At 38.6% G+C, this 14,474-nt stretch overlaps 1 protein-coding gene across 6 annotated transcripts in view; it reads right to left on the minus strand.

The window, feature by feature from the left end:
- Positions 1-14,474, minus strand: part of LOC139969746 (serine/threonine-protein phosphatase 6 regulatory subunit 3-like) — a 59,286-nt gene that overhangs the window by 11,448 nt on the left and 33,364 nt on the right. For 2 of the 6 annotated variants that reach the window (XM_071975434.1, XM_071975349.1), the window contains exons 5-14: positions 14,156-14,407; positions 13,529-13,707; positions 12,545-12,658; positions 9,793-9,940; positions 9,356-9,508; positions 8,330-8,461; positions 5,793-5,973; positions 4,225-4,313; positions 3,519-3,608; positions 1,699-1,745 (exon numbers count right to left, since the gene is read on the minus strand). In XM_071975434.1, the coding sequence (XP_071831535.1) occupies positions 1,699-1,745; positions 3,519-3,608; positions 4,225-4,313; positions 5,793-5,973; positions 8,330-8,461; positions 9,356-9,508; positions 9,793-9,940; positions 12,545-12,658; positions 13,529-13,707; positions 14,156-14,407 (1,385 nt within the window). Of the gene's footprint in view, positions 1-1,698; positions 1,797-3,518; positions 3,609-4,224; positions 4,314-5,792; positions 5,974-8,329; positions 8,462-9,355; positions 9,509-9,792; positions 9,941-12,544; positions 12,659-13,528; positions 13,708-14,155; positions 14,408-14,474 lie in introns of all 6 variants that reach the window. The other 4 variants (XM_071975267.1, XM_071975177.1, XM_071975092.1 and 1 more) reach the window with 2 other exon arrangements.

Here is a 14,474-nt window from a genome sequence, read left to right on the forward strand (position 1 = left end):
TGGTGGTACCTTCATATGATATAAGTAACAATCACAACATCTTCCCTGAATCTCACTCTCCCTCCCTCACCCCTTCCTTTTTGTTTGTTTTTGCACCTGATATGAATAATCCTAAGGAAAGCATTGATGTTATTTTGGAAAGATGAGAGACCCTCCCCAAAGGTTTTTAACATCTCTGCAACAATTGCAGCAATTTAGAGGCAAAAAAAAAAAAATGTCCTCAAGGACATTTCAGAGGCTGGAAAGAATTGCTTTGTCGGAAAACATGAGTAGCTGCTTTTTTATTTATCTTTGGTGAAAGAGAAACCCACGAGGCTCTGGCTAGATTGAACAATGAGCTTGTGATCAAAGCTTAGTCACGCAGTAACAAATACAGTGTTACAGGATGACACCGACCAAACTCGATGGATTGTTGGGAATCAGTTGAAGAAAATGGACTGATGTGGGTAGAAAGTCTAACACAATTAAGCCGATTTGTCGATTATGTTGAAGTTTTAGGAGACAAAAGATAGGCAAACTACTCCAAACAAAAATGCCAGTAGAATCAATGAGAACAACACAATGATCATTTGTCAGGACGACAAAGAAAATAAACGTCATCGGCAAAAAGAGTAAACTGCATCTGTTTGTTGTTACTTTGCTGCAACTTACACCTATCACAAAACCTTTACCGCTATACTTATGTTTCACTTTGAAATAACTAGTGAAAGTAATCCATTTTAACCCAACTCATTATTTTTTGGCCCCTTTTAGTGCAGAATGCTGTACTCAGCGAGTAATTAAGCTTTTTCAACATTTCTTGACAAAATAATTAGTTCCCCCCAGAGTTGCATATGCAAATTAGGCTCAGCCTAGATACATAGATCGGCTATGGCAGTGCTATTGGATTACTTCTCTGTGTATTTATTTATACTACTAGTTTATTTTCTTATCCTGCGAGAAAGTGATGATTACCATGGAACTGTTTTCATTGTAACAGGGTATGTCTTTAGAAGCAACTCAGAACAGGTTAAATGTGACCCCAAACCCAACCAACCCCCCACCCCCCTCCCATCCCCACCTCCTCTTCATATTAAGGCATCTTTCCCATCTCTGTTATCTCAACCTTAACACAACCAAGACGTCTGATGAAATGGTATGAAACATTTGACAGTGACAAAAAGATCTCATCTAGATGTGGAAAGACTTGTAATCTAAATGACAATGCTATCCTAAAATGTTGAAAATGTATGAGAAATATGTTTCTTACACTAACACAGAGATGTGACAGAAACTGAGTCCAGGACGGGACTTATATGGACATATTTGAGGCTATGACTATTGGGGACCCTTACACAGGTTAGGTGGGGTGGGAGACAGGGAGCATAACATGTTCATTGTTTCAGTGGTGTTCAGTCACCTGTTACAGCACCCAGCATGTATGAAAATTATTTGGGGGGGGGGGGGGAAGAAAGAAATGGCATGGTTCAACCTCCTCTCACTAATGATAGTTTTGGGAGCAATCAGGAATTCCTTTTAATAGGTCAGAGTGATGTGTACATGATACAATATGAAGACAGAATAAAAGCATGAAAACACAGAGCCACAGATGTATAAATAGCCAACGAATAATAATTATGTCTGACGATTAATTAATGAAGACGATGAAAAGGAAGATGGAGAGAAGATAAAAGAGAGAGATAAGAGCGAGCTACTCACTTGACGCCTTGGTCTTGCTCTGTGAACTCGTCCTCGGTGAATCCGAACTGGTCAATAAAATGGGACGTCATTTGTTGCATCTGATAATCAGAAAAGGCCTGTCGATTTGGTGCGACAAGCCGACGGTTTTAAAACATAGATACAGGCCTGGCATACTTTTGGCATCCATCTCCATAAAACATGGATGCTAAAAAATGCCTCTTTGTAAAGATACAGGGAACAATCGCCTTTTTTTTTTTTTGCTTTTGTTTTGTTTTTTAGTTTATGCCCAAAACCTTTCAGAGAATGTTTTTTTTGAAGCAATATGTGACCACTAACTAATCCCTTATTAAACAAAAGACTTACTTGGTTTACACTTGCTTTGTTATCAAAACCAAAATGGCCAAAAAAATTGGACTGCTGGCACTTCCTGATAAATGTGCCCTTGCGGTCAACGACACCACTCATCGTTAAAAGCAGACAAAATCCACTCCAGGGAATTCCCCGTGGAAGTGGTATAACAATGACACAGAGCATCTTTTTAATTGAGTTTTATATTTCATTGTTTCACAATAGCTACTAGCAAACCGGATAATTGTGTGACTTTTTAACCAGATTAGAATCTATTTTAGCGAGGTATTCCTTTGTTTCCAAACTATCAAGTGACCTTTTAATGACCTAGCTTTCACTTTCTTATTTAGCATAACATCTAGGTCATTCACACTACTCATCTTGTTAACTATCTGCTTTCATATCACCCATTATAACCACTTCCCTGTTAAGTCTATAAATATGAGACCAAGACCGATGGACTGCTAGTCTCTTTTTATGTCATTTACGATTTTATCGAAAACAAATTTATGTCTCCCATTTTCAGTAAGAATGAAGAGGACTGTTGGTACCACCACCAGCAATCAATACAAAATAGGACATCTAACATAGGAACTATGCTACCACATGACAGTATTTTCACATCTACAGTTTGATCACCCTTGAGATGAAAACTGTTGCATCTGCCATGGGAGCTTTCACACTATTAATGTAACTACATTCGCCCTATATATTATGCAGTTTTAATGCATAGATTTATTACATTCTTTTATCAGGTGACCTCAGTAGGTTCAGAAAAACTGTCCCAGCCTCATACAACAAGGACATGTGTAACAGACATGACCACATAATGAAATGTGTCCGTTTCTCTGTCTGTCATCTTGACTACTGAGCAAGAAACTGAAGATGTGAATCCGCCCATGTAAATTAACAGCTTGGATCTAATTGTCTAAAACATCAACCTATTTTGACTTTATTTAGATCACATTGAAATAAAAAAGGATTGAGCAATTAGCAATTTGTTAGTTGACTACAGCAGAATCACATGACTTTATAAGTTGCCAAAGTACCCCACTACTGCGAAGGCTTATATGTATCGTTTCATTCAATGATAATATTCGGTAAGGGGTTTAGGAAGTCAAGCAAGAAACACATCATCATGTCCAAAATGGAGATATAAAAAGACCCATCCAAACCTCCCCCCCCCCCCCTCCCTATCACTACCACTGAGCAGTGAAAACTGAGTTCTGGCAAAACTAATAAACCATGTGCACACAATGTGACTGTTCTGTCCGAACATGCTTTCTTCCAAACCATTCATTTGCAAGAATTATTCCACGATCTCGATATCGAGCAAAGTCTAAGTGGAGTATCAACTGGCGAGAAACCACTTCGGAAGTGATTTCCAATTCTGAAACAGAATCGATGCTTGGAAGGCTTCCAAGAACGCCATTCTCATTTCGATTTCCCTCCCAAAGAGATTGAATACAGAGTAACGGAAGGGAACGTACCTGTTGCAAAGCTGTATCTTTACCGAAATCGATGTCGCCAAAGTCTGCGTCTTCATCATCGCTCGACGAGTGGAAAGCGTTGGTGCCGACCTTAACGACGTGATGCAAAAGAAATTATAGATTGAGGCTTGTTTCTTACTCGCAAATTTCTTTCAGCGAACTCTTGGAAATGTTGCATTTTTTTTTAATTTATTATAATTAATAATAAATTAAAACTTTTATCCACAGAGGAAAAAAATTCTATTTCTGTGACAAGTTTCGGTGTAAATGAAATTCTCAATACAGAGAACGTTTGAGGACTAAAAGCAAACATTCCAAGTGTTTCACATCACAACAAGAAGAATGCAATACTTTGGTCAAAACATTTGCTATTATGACATCACAGGCCACCTTCCATAATCCAAATCCTGGAAGTAAGCGAGGTTAAGCCCGTCCATCATCCATACCTCAAGCTTGTGACAAGATACTGAGATCGCCTTTTCGACCCAGGTATGGGGAAATACGTTTCTCTTTAAGGTAAGTTTTACGATTCCTGCCAGCAGAATACCCCTTGAAGGTTAAAGTATCTGATATTCACAGAAGTGAGTGACTCCCGAGGAGGATGTGCTTTTGATATTAGTGCTCATGTAACTGCTACAATCCCAATCATTTTAATATAGATCATTTTAATATAGAAAAGGGGAAAAATACAATTATGAATACAAACCATATCAACTATATTTCTCTTATTCATCGTTGCGAGAGATCCGGTTACGAAGTTTGCCCACTTGTCACGGTATTCTTGAGGCACATATTCTACCAAAATAAACAGAGCGAGTAAATGAGGTCAAGAAATTCTCATGAAAGTAGTAAAATGAAGCTTTTTTTGCATTAATTTGGGTAAATGTTTGAAATTAAGTCACATGGAAGGGGTTTTTTCTTTCTCGTTTTGGTCAAAATGCAATTTCATTTGGATTAATGGCTCAGAAGAATTAATTTGGATTTATTATTATTAATTTTTTTTACTAAAATGAATTTAAAACTCAGTAGAATTGGTATAAAACGTACAGATATACTAACAAGTGATGGAGGAGGAGGGATTTAAGCAACATATTTTCACCATTTTTTAATGATTTGGTTAACCTGTAACAGCCTTCTTTCAGAGCATGTGTTAGGCAGATAGCTAGCAAGGTTCGGAGGAACATTTAAAATCCCGCAGTAGTCATTGCTCCTGAGGGGTCACTGAGATAGGATGACTCTGGGATCGGAAAGATACTAGATGTGATGGGGGAGGGGGGGGGGGTAGGTAAAAGGGATTGTCTAACCTTCCATTAATGACTTGACTTGTGCACTATTACAGCCTTTCTCCGATTCATGTGTCAGGCAGTTAGCTATCCTAGTTAGGTGGCCCATGTACCCATAATGATACTAGATGTGATGGGGGGGGAGGGGGTAGGTAAAAGGGATTGTCTAACCTTCCATTAATGACTTGATTTGTTCACTATTACAGCCTTTCTCTGATTCATGTGTCACGCAGTTAGCTATCCTAGTTAGGTGGCCCATGTACCCATAATGATACTAGATGTGATGGGGGGGGAGGGGGTAGGTAAAAGGGATTGTCTAACCTTCCATTAATGACTTGATTTGTTCACTATTACAGCCTTTCTCCGATTCATGTGTCAGGCAGTTAGCTATCCTAGTTAGGTGGCCCATGTACCCATAATGATACTAGATGTGATGGGGGGGGAGGGGGGTAGGTAAAAGGGATTGTCTAACCTTCCATTAATGACTTGATTTGTTCACTATTACAGCCTTTCTCTGATTCATGTGTCACGCAGTTAGCTATCCTAGTTAGGTGGCCCATGTACCCATAATGATACTAGATGTGATGGGGGGGGGGGAGGGGGGGAGGGGGGTAGGTAAAAGGGATTGTCTAACCTTCCATTAATGACTTGATTTGTTCACTATTACAGCCTTTCTCTGATTCATGTGTCACGCAGTTAGCTATCACAGTTAGGTGGCCCATGTACCCATAATGATACTAGATGTGATGGGGGGGGAGGGGGGTAGGTAAAAGGGATTGTCTAACCTTCCATTAATGACTTGATTTGTTCACTATTACAGCCTTTCTCCGATTCATGTGTCACGCAGATAGCTACCAAGGTTCAAAGGTACATTAAAAATCCTGCAGTAGTCATTGCTCCTGAGGGGTCATTGAGATAGGATGACTCTGGGATCGGAAAGATACTAGATGTGATGGGGGAGGGGGGGGGTAGGTAAAAGGGATTGTCTAACCTTCCATTAATGACTTGATTTGTTCACTATTACTGCCTTTCTCCGATTCATGTGTCAGGCAGTTAGCTATCCTAGTTAGGTGGCCCATGTACCCGTAGCGTTTGCCTCCTTGCTGCTGGCTGGAATCGTTAGCTTCCCACATATCAACAATCCTCTGTACAAGCTTGCATTCAGTGAAAAGCTGCAGACAGAGAGAGAGAGAAAGTGAAATGCACTGTTAACAAAAGAACACACAAACACACACACAAAGACATTCGTCTGAATGCTAGGCTACACTCTTCTGTGGTAGCTTGCACAATAGCAACTATAACATATACTCATTCAGAGAGAGAAACAATGCTAAGAGACAAAACTCAGCATTGACAGTATGCAACCTTACTTACATTCAATCATATTTGGATCACTAATATTACACTTTCATATACATATGTAAATAAAACAACAGAAACTGATTGGCCACTTATCATTAACTTTGCAGAGAGCACACCAATAATCAGGTAGAAATTTAGTAATATGTGCGTGTGTGTGTGTGGGTATATTTATATATATATATATATATATATATATATATATATATATATTAGTGTTTGCACGGGTTATCCGGGTACCCGCCCGACGTGATACTACCCGCTTCCTAATTTATTACCCGAATCCTAAGCAAAGTGTGATTTAAAAAAAAAAAAAATGGCAAACCGACGGTTAGGCAGATTTCCCATTGACTTAGTGTGGTGTTAGGCTACCATGTGTTCGAAGATAACAGCAATAACGAAAGCTTTCCATAGATATCTTATTACTGCGTCACAATTTCAGCTAATAAACAGATGGCTAGGCTAGACTACTCCCATTGACTTAGTGTGGTGTTAGGCAACCATGTGGTCAAACGTAACAGCAATAACGAAAGTATTCCATGGATGTCTTATAACTGCGTTACATCTCCAGAAAATAAGCAGATGGTTAGGCTTAGCTAGATTTCTCATTGACTTAGTGTGATGTTAGGCTACCATGTTATTATTTATTCATTCGTTTATTTCAAAGAAGGAAAGGCTGACAAGGAATTTTACGCGATGTTTATGGATTATAGACGGGATAACTAAAAATTAGTAATCGCAAGTGGCTTTTTACTAATCGTTTATTCCAAATGCGATCAAATTGCGCGAATCGCGCAATCTCGCGGCTAATGAGAACCATGGGCCTGCATAATAGATAGTAGTAGTATTAAAAACTGTTTAAGAGCTAAATTGGATATTTATATGGTTTGATCCAATAAACGTGCACGAGCTAGCATAAGCAGCGGCGGCAGTGCGATGTTAGTAGTAATGTTAATTATAATTAAATAATTTATTTATTAACAAGTTAATGAAAGAAACAGAAGCAAATAAAAATTATTGAGGGAGGTTTAATACCTTATCTTACACCTACGTATTTGAACATGAAAACATTGTCAGTAGAGAATATAATGCATTTATTACAGCATCCAATATGTAATTCTTGAAAATCGTGATACACGAGGGTAAACAAAATTTTTCCGGGTACCCGGATACCCGACGGGTAACGGCCCTCGGGTACCCGGTTCCCGATTTTTGGACCCGTGTAAACACTAATATATATATATATATATATATATATATATACACAAATTCATAAAGAAAAATGCTGAATATCTTTTGAAATCCATACCCTACTGCTAACTGGGTAATACTGACAAGCTGTACTCTGTGGGTGCACTGTGTGTGCACAGTACTATGGTTTCGTGAATGACAAAGCCCAGGAAAGATATGGCTATGCAGGGATCGCCAACAACAATTAAAGACTAGACCGCTCACAACTTTACAACACTAATCCCTGGTCATTTTGGCAACTAATCGCACACTCACACCAAAGTGTGCACAATTCAAACAATCCCTCCTAGGACACTACAGTTAACCACATCTACGTGTCCCCATAGGGTGCAGCCAAAAACAGGCACACTCAACTATATTTACAAGCTACCTCACAAGTCCCCATTTATACACCTGAGTGAAGAGAGAGGCAATGGAAATTAAGTGCCTTACCCAAGGACACAACGTTATGATCTGGCCAGGACTCAAACCTGCAAACCTTAGTCCCCAAGTCCACTGCCTTAACCACTTGACCACACTGCTCTTAAACAAGTATTTCACAATGAGTTTGGAAGCATTTTTTCTCGATGAGTTACCTTATTCTCTAACTCTAAAGCCTGCCCGCATACTGCCCGACTGATCCCGGCCGTACTCAACTCCACCTTTGGAAATGGAAAATCATGGACGGCCACGCAGTGTGCGTGCACTTTAAAAATACGACGAACGAGATTCTGCCAGATTTTAGGTTGCGTCGTGAACAGCCGAGCAGTTTGCGGTAGGCTGTACACTCATGGATGGATGTTTGAGGATGGCTTGATGGGTCAGTAATAAAAAAAAAAGTGCCCAAGAAAATTTTGTCCAAAATTATTAAGCAGCTCAAACTTGGGTCAAAAAATTGCTGACCATTTTAAGGGAGGAGGGGTAACTACTGATACGTACATGAACAAGCAATGGGTGCTGCAGTTTGCCTTCTTCTTCTGTTTCGGCAGCACTGTTAGTGAGTATTGTTGCTAAAGACTTCTCCACCTCTAAATGTAGGAAGTTGTTCCACATGTAATTGAAAAATAATTCCTACAAAGAATTGTAAAAGACAAGAAATTAAAAACCATAAATATGATCGCATAATATCAAAAAAATCTTTATCATAATTATTGATCATTTCATGTGAGGAATAAAAACAACCAAAGGGGACAAATCAACTATAACTTAATAGTTTGCAAACAAGGCTGTTTCCTGTCAATCTAAATGGCAAGATCTTTTGTACCAAAAAAGTAAATAAAAATTAGTTATAGAAAGTTCAACGAATCATTTAAACAAGAAAGAAAGCAAAGAACACGCATGCCCATCTATTTAAGCCAGTCTTTACACTGATTGTACTTATGAGAAATAAAGGCTGATCTGTCTTGTAGGACAGTTGAAAAAAGATGCCACCATTCTGGATCCTAGACCCTCCCCCTCCCCAACCCACATGCTCGGGCTGTAAGTTTGGCTCCAAGATTACAAATTAGACTCCCTAACTTGCAATTTCTGGCTAAAGCCATGACCTGCAGTGTATACCCTACTGCCGATGTAACACATCAGGCTTCAGTAGAGAACCAACCACCCCCCCTCCTCTCCCCTCCCCATTAAATAACTCAAAAATACCTGAATGTTTCAAAATGGCTATACCTCTCCCCAATAAACATCAATTATTAATGTAGCCCAGCCACAGAGCACACAAACAGAGGCTGAATTTTTATTGTCATAGTAATGACCTGCAAATTTCTTGGTACAAATGATTTTCAAAATTGGGGTAAAGTGGTGTTGGGGGGAGGGAAGAGTTCAGCCAACCCCCCCCCCCCCCCCCGTGGTCTTGTTGAAAGGCTGGTTTACACTCATTTAATCCAATGATCAATAAATATATTAGGTGGAATATTTCAATTTTCTACTTGAGATTAAAAAAAGGAAGGAGAAAGGTTAACTCACCCATATTGTCTTTATAGTGCCTAATTTGGCTAATTCTGAATTTATAGCTGGACTATTTGTTACGAGAAGGGATGATATCAGCTTACAGACTTGAAGCCTTACGAAGCCAAACGGTGGCTCCAGTTTGCCCACTGTGGTTACCATGGATTCAAGCTGAAGAAAGGAAGACGATAAGAAGGAAGAAAAGTAGGAGCAGTTTGTCACTCATCTAATTAATCAGAACATGTATTGCAACAGCTTTGAAGGTTAAATTAATTTCTAACATCTCTATGGCAACTAAACTGAACTTTGACCTTCATTACTCCCATGTTAAGGTAGTCAAATTCAAATGCAAAATCACAAGTGACCGCCAAAAAAAAAAAAAACGTCCAGCCATAAACAAGAAGACGTTGCCTCCGACGGAACAGAGAATGTAAAAACGGAAATAGAATACTGACCCTTGGAGGTTCCTGAAGTAACTGGTGAAGTTCAGAAAGCTTAGGGACTATGGCTTTGAGGGTTCCACTGACCCCCTTGGCTAACCTCTCGGCATCTAGAGGTGTCATCTGCTCCTGACCCTCAGGGCTGGGAAACAAAAAGGTATCACTGTGAAAGCAAAGGTTGAAGAATTAGAAGTGGTGCAGAGAGAAAAATTGGAAAGTGCGCTGGCACACATGAAGTATACAGTATGGTTAACAAGGTAAGGCTTGGTGTATGTGTCAGGGAGGAAAATATTTAGCATGTTTTTGAGAGAGAGACAGACAGTGAGAGTTAATTAAAGAACAAAGTTAGTTTTTACATCAATCCTTGAATTTAACACCCATTATGAAACCCAGGTGTATCATGTTACAAAATCTGTGTAAACTGGACAGCTGGTTTGATTACATCCAGAAGGAAGTGATTATATAATCAGTGAAAAGATTTCCAAAGATCCACCAAACTCACTACAATCACTCATACCTTAAAGATATATGAAAGAGCTTTAATATTTATAACAGGATATTTTACAAGCATTTAGAGACTTTCAATTCATAATTGACTCATAAATGTACAGTTCAGATACTGATGATGTATTTATTTGTCTAAGCTGAAATAATACTCATATTATATAAATATTTTCATTGCATAAATTGTTCCTTTTTTTCACTGGTAGTAGTAATTCACTACAAGTTACAAATAACATCCACACACAATTAGGCAATGATAACAGCCGAGGGAAGTCATATCTGATCAAACCCTGGGTCCTCCCATTTGGGTAACTAATCAGATCAGTCCTGCTACACAGAAAGCATACCAGAAGCATATCAGATCAATCTTCTAACAAGGGAAACATATCAGATCAAACCCTGCAATATGGTAAGCATACCAGATGGATCCTCCCATTTGGGTAACTAATCAGATCAATCATGCTACACAGAAAGCATACCAGAAGCATATCGGATCAATCTTCTAACAAGGGAAGCATATCAAGTCAGCCCTGCAAAATGGGAAGCATACCAGATGGATCCTCCCATTTGGGTAACTAATCAGATCAAGCCTGCTACACAGAAAGCATACCAGAAACATATCGGATCAATCTTCTAACAAGGGAAGCATATCAAGTCAACCCTGCAAAATGGGAAGCATACCAGATGGATTCTCCCATTTGGGTAACTAATCAGATTAAGCCTGCTACACAGCAAGCATACCAGAAGCATATCGGATCAATTTTCTAACAAGGGAAGCATATCAAGTCAACCCTGCAAAATGGGAAGCATACCAGATGGATCCTCCCATTTGGGTAACTAATCAGATCAATCATGCTACACAGAAAGCATACCAGAAGCATATCGGATCAATCTTCTAACAAGGGAAGCATATCAAGTCAACCCTGCAAAATGGGAAGCATACCAGATGGATCCTCCCATTTGGGTAACTAATCAGATCAATCATGCTACACAGAAAGCATACCAGAAGCATATCGGATCAATCTTCTAACAAGGGAAGCATATCAAGTCAACCCTGCAAAATGGGAAGCATACCAGATGGATCCTCCTATTATGTAACTAATCAGATCAATCCTGCTACACAGAAAGCATACCAGATCAATCTTACAAAGAGGAAGGAATATCGGATCAAATTCTAACAAGGGAAGCATATCTGATCAATCCTATAAGGCATCCTACTCCAAAGAAAGCATACCAGATCAACCATAGTTGGAAGGCATATCATCTCAATCCTTCTACAAGGGAAGCATATTAGATCAATGCTTTTGTATGGCATCCTGACTATCAAGAAACCATACCAGAACAATCCTCCTATATTAATGTAGTTTTGCATCAGATTCGGCATGTTACAACTTAGGAGGCATACCAGATAACATGGAAGGCACATCACAACCTCCTATCAAGGGTAGCATACTAGATCAATATTACACATGGAAGGCACATCAGAACAACCTTTCATCAAACTTTTATAACAGTGAAGGCATATATACAGTATTATAATGAAAGAGATTCTTTTACAAGAAGGACTTTGATCTATCAGCTCTGTTTACCTCCTTGTCATGGACACAATGAGATTAACAAAACGGCCCAACTTGTTACTTTTAATAATCCTTCACCAATAACAAACAGACTTGTCGTTCAGTTTGACACTTATACCGTTGTTCTCATAGTTACAAGAGTGTAAACAATTTAGATGAGAAACTCAGAAAATTCAAGGTATTAAATAAATCTCACAAAGTGAATATAATGTTATGTGGTGGGACACAACAAACAAAGAAGGATTTTTATTTTATTTTTGGTAATAATGGAAATGATTTCAGCTAAAAAGATTTTGATTATGCTGATCTTACAAAGGACAAACATTTATCGAACCTTGTCAAGTTTAAAAAATGGCAGGAAGAATTTCGTCGACAAAGTTTTGGCCAACCATGATTTGCAAATGAAGTTGTCCAATTTGACTGTGAGTGTTATACTTAAAAGATGAGGGTTTTTGTCCCTGTCACATAATATTAGTAAAAGCAGTCTCTGACAATGTAGCAAGAGATTATATAATCAAAAAATATAAACAAAACTTTAAAGCCATACACTCTTCTCTTTTAAAACATTACTTTATGAATATTCATGTCATTGGAAGCAATCGACCATTATTCGTGTTGAAGCATTGGATGTAGAAAGAAACCAACTGGAGATACTCAGGCGAGCTTATGCTTCAGCATGTGTTTACCTTTGTTTTTTAAATTCTAAAAGAGATAATAAAATAGCCACTCCGTTGACCAGAGCAGACTCTGCCCGCTTTCCACGAAACATGTGTTCAAGAAGTTCCGAAACTGTTTCTTGCCTGGAAAAGAGACGAAGAAGAGAAAATTATAACAAAAGCGATGAAGCCCATGACCTTTAACTTATTTTTCTGAGACCCACTTGGCCAGTATCAAGGATGGAATTAACTGACAGCACCGTGACATGAAATTGCTAGAAATTGATGTTCATTTTCATGAACAATCTCACAAATTCGGTCCCCGTTTTGCCATTTTTTTCCTTGTTGTACGAGTTTCACCTTACATTGTAATCCATACCTTCCTGCACTTTAAAAAAGATTTGAAAATTGCCTAGGTGATCTTTTGAAATCTTGAGGAAAAAAATGCGTTTCAACACAAATTACAAGACAATTTACTTTTCCTGAAAAAAAGTATCCTTTCTAGTCAATAATCTCCTTGCCATTTTGCAAAGTTGAACATTTTAAAATCAGTTGGGTATTCTGATTTTTTTCATATCCACGTTTTCTCTAAATCTGTCAGCTATAGCCCTGTTTTTGAAACTATTCATATTGCTTGGTGACCCCAGTTTCACCTTCATCAATTTGGCACCCCCTCAAGTGTCGGATGTTGTGACCTGGGGAAGTGGTCTCTGAGGTGGAGGGTATACCCTCCCCTTTGAGAAATATGAAAAAGAATGATTAAGGGGTGTTTAGTTGCAAAATGGCGAATATTTTCCAAGTAAGTTATGTTCAAAACTGTTCCATTTTTATTTCTATTCTGTTGGCGACCCTGAAGAGGGTTGTGACCCCCACTTTCAATACCTGGGAGCTATAGAGTACAAACTACGGACACCCTTTTACTACACAGGTAGTTTCTAGTTCATAAGAAAGTTAATAAGCACATTTTTTTGTCTCTTTCTATCTCTGTATATATCGTACAGATGCAAGACTTACTTTTCTATCGTAGTAAGAAGAGGATCATTTTCAGCACATTCCTGTAACTGTGACATGTGTTCCCTTGTGAGTCTGATAATGTCGCATAGGCTCTGGGCTGCATTACTATGGACCTCCTCGCTCTGTTCTGGGTCTATTAGATCTACCAGTCTATGGATGAACTTCTTCTCATTCAACCACTGTGAGATGAAGAAAACACATCCATATCATATTTAAAAATGAGAGAAAAACATAAAAATAAACAAAGAAGACAACAACACTTTCAAGAGTCTGCGTTGATGATTCCACTCTTCCATCAGATTATTTGGTAAAGTACAAAACCTATTATATAGGGCTTTTCTAATGAAACATGATTATTGACGATGGAACTTTTCATGAAGATGAAGATCTTTTTCCTTCAGTCTCTCAATTATCTGTTTGCCTCTGGTAACCATTTTCAAGTTCTCACCACCACATCGAGTAACTCTGAATAATGTCCTAACAGAACAGACTTGAGACACTTTCATACACGTGGCACCTCCTTTGATGTTGTCCGATGGAGATAGAGGGACAAATTCAGTTGAGACTTCTCTTCACACTTTTTTACGGAATACTTTGTGCCGTGGTTGTTACCTGTCAATGACTTACCTCTAGAAATGGAGTCCTGAGCTCTTGGGAATCGATACAAGTTATCAGCCTCAATATGAGGTCCATAATTGCTGATGTTTCTAAATGTTTGAAGAAGATGCCCAGACAATCCTCTTGATCCTTTATGTACTCTATCACCAGCTCTGGCCTTCTGGCTAAGAGGGAACCCACTGTTTTACTGAAGAAACTGGCTAGAAGTGGATTCAAAGGTGGCTTATTGTCAAGGAATTTCCAAAGTTTTTCAAAAATTTTCTGAAAGATCAAAAGGAAAATTCAAACACGGGTCAATACAAGTTTCAGAGTGACAACCCCAAAAGCT

The sequence above is a fragment of the Apostichopus japonicus genome, chromosome 1 (assembly GCF_037975245.1).
Source record: "Apostichopus japonicus isolate 1M-3 chromosome 1, ASM3797524v1, whole genome shotgun sequence".
NCBI classification, from domain to species: domain Eukaryota; kingdom Metazoa; phylum Echinodermata; class Holothuroidea; order Aspidochirotida; family Stichopodidae; genus Apostichopus; species Apostichopus japonicus.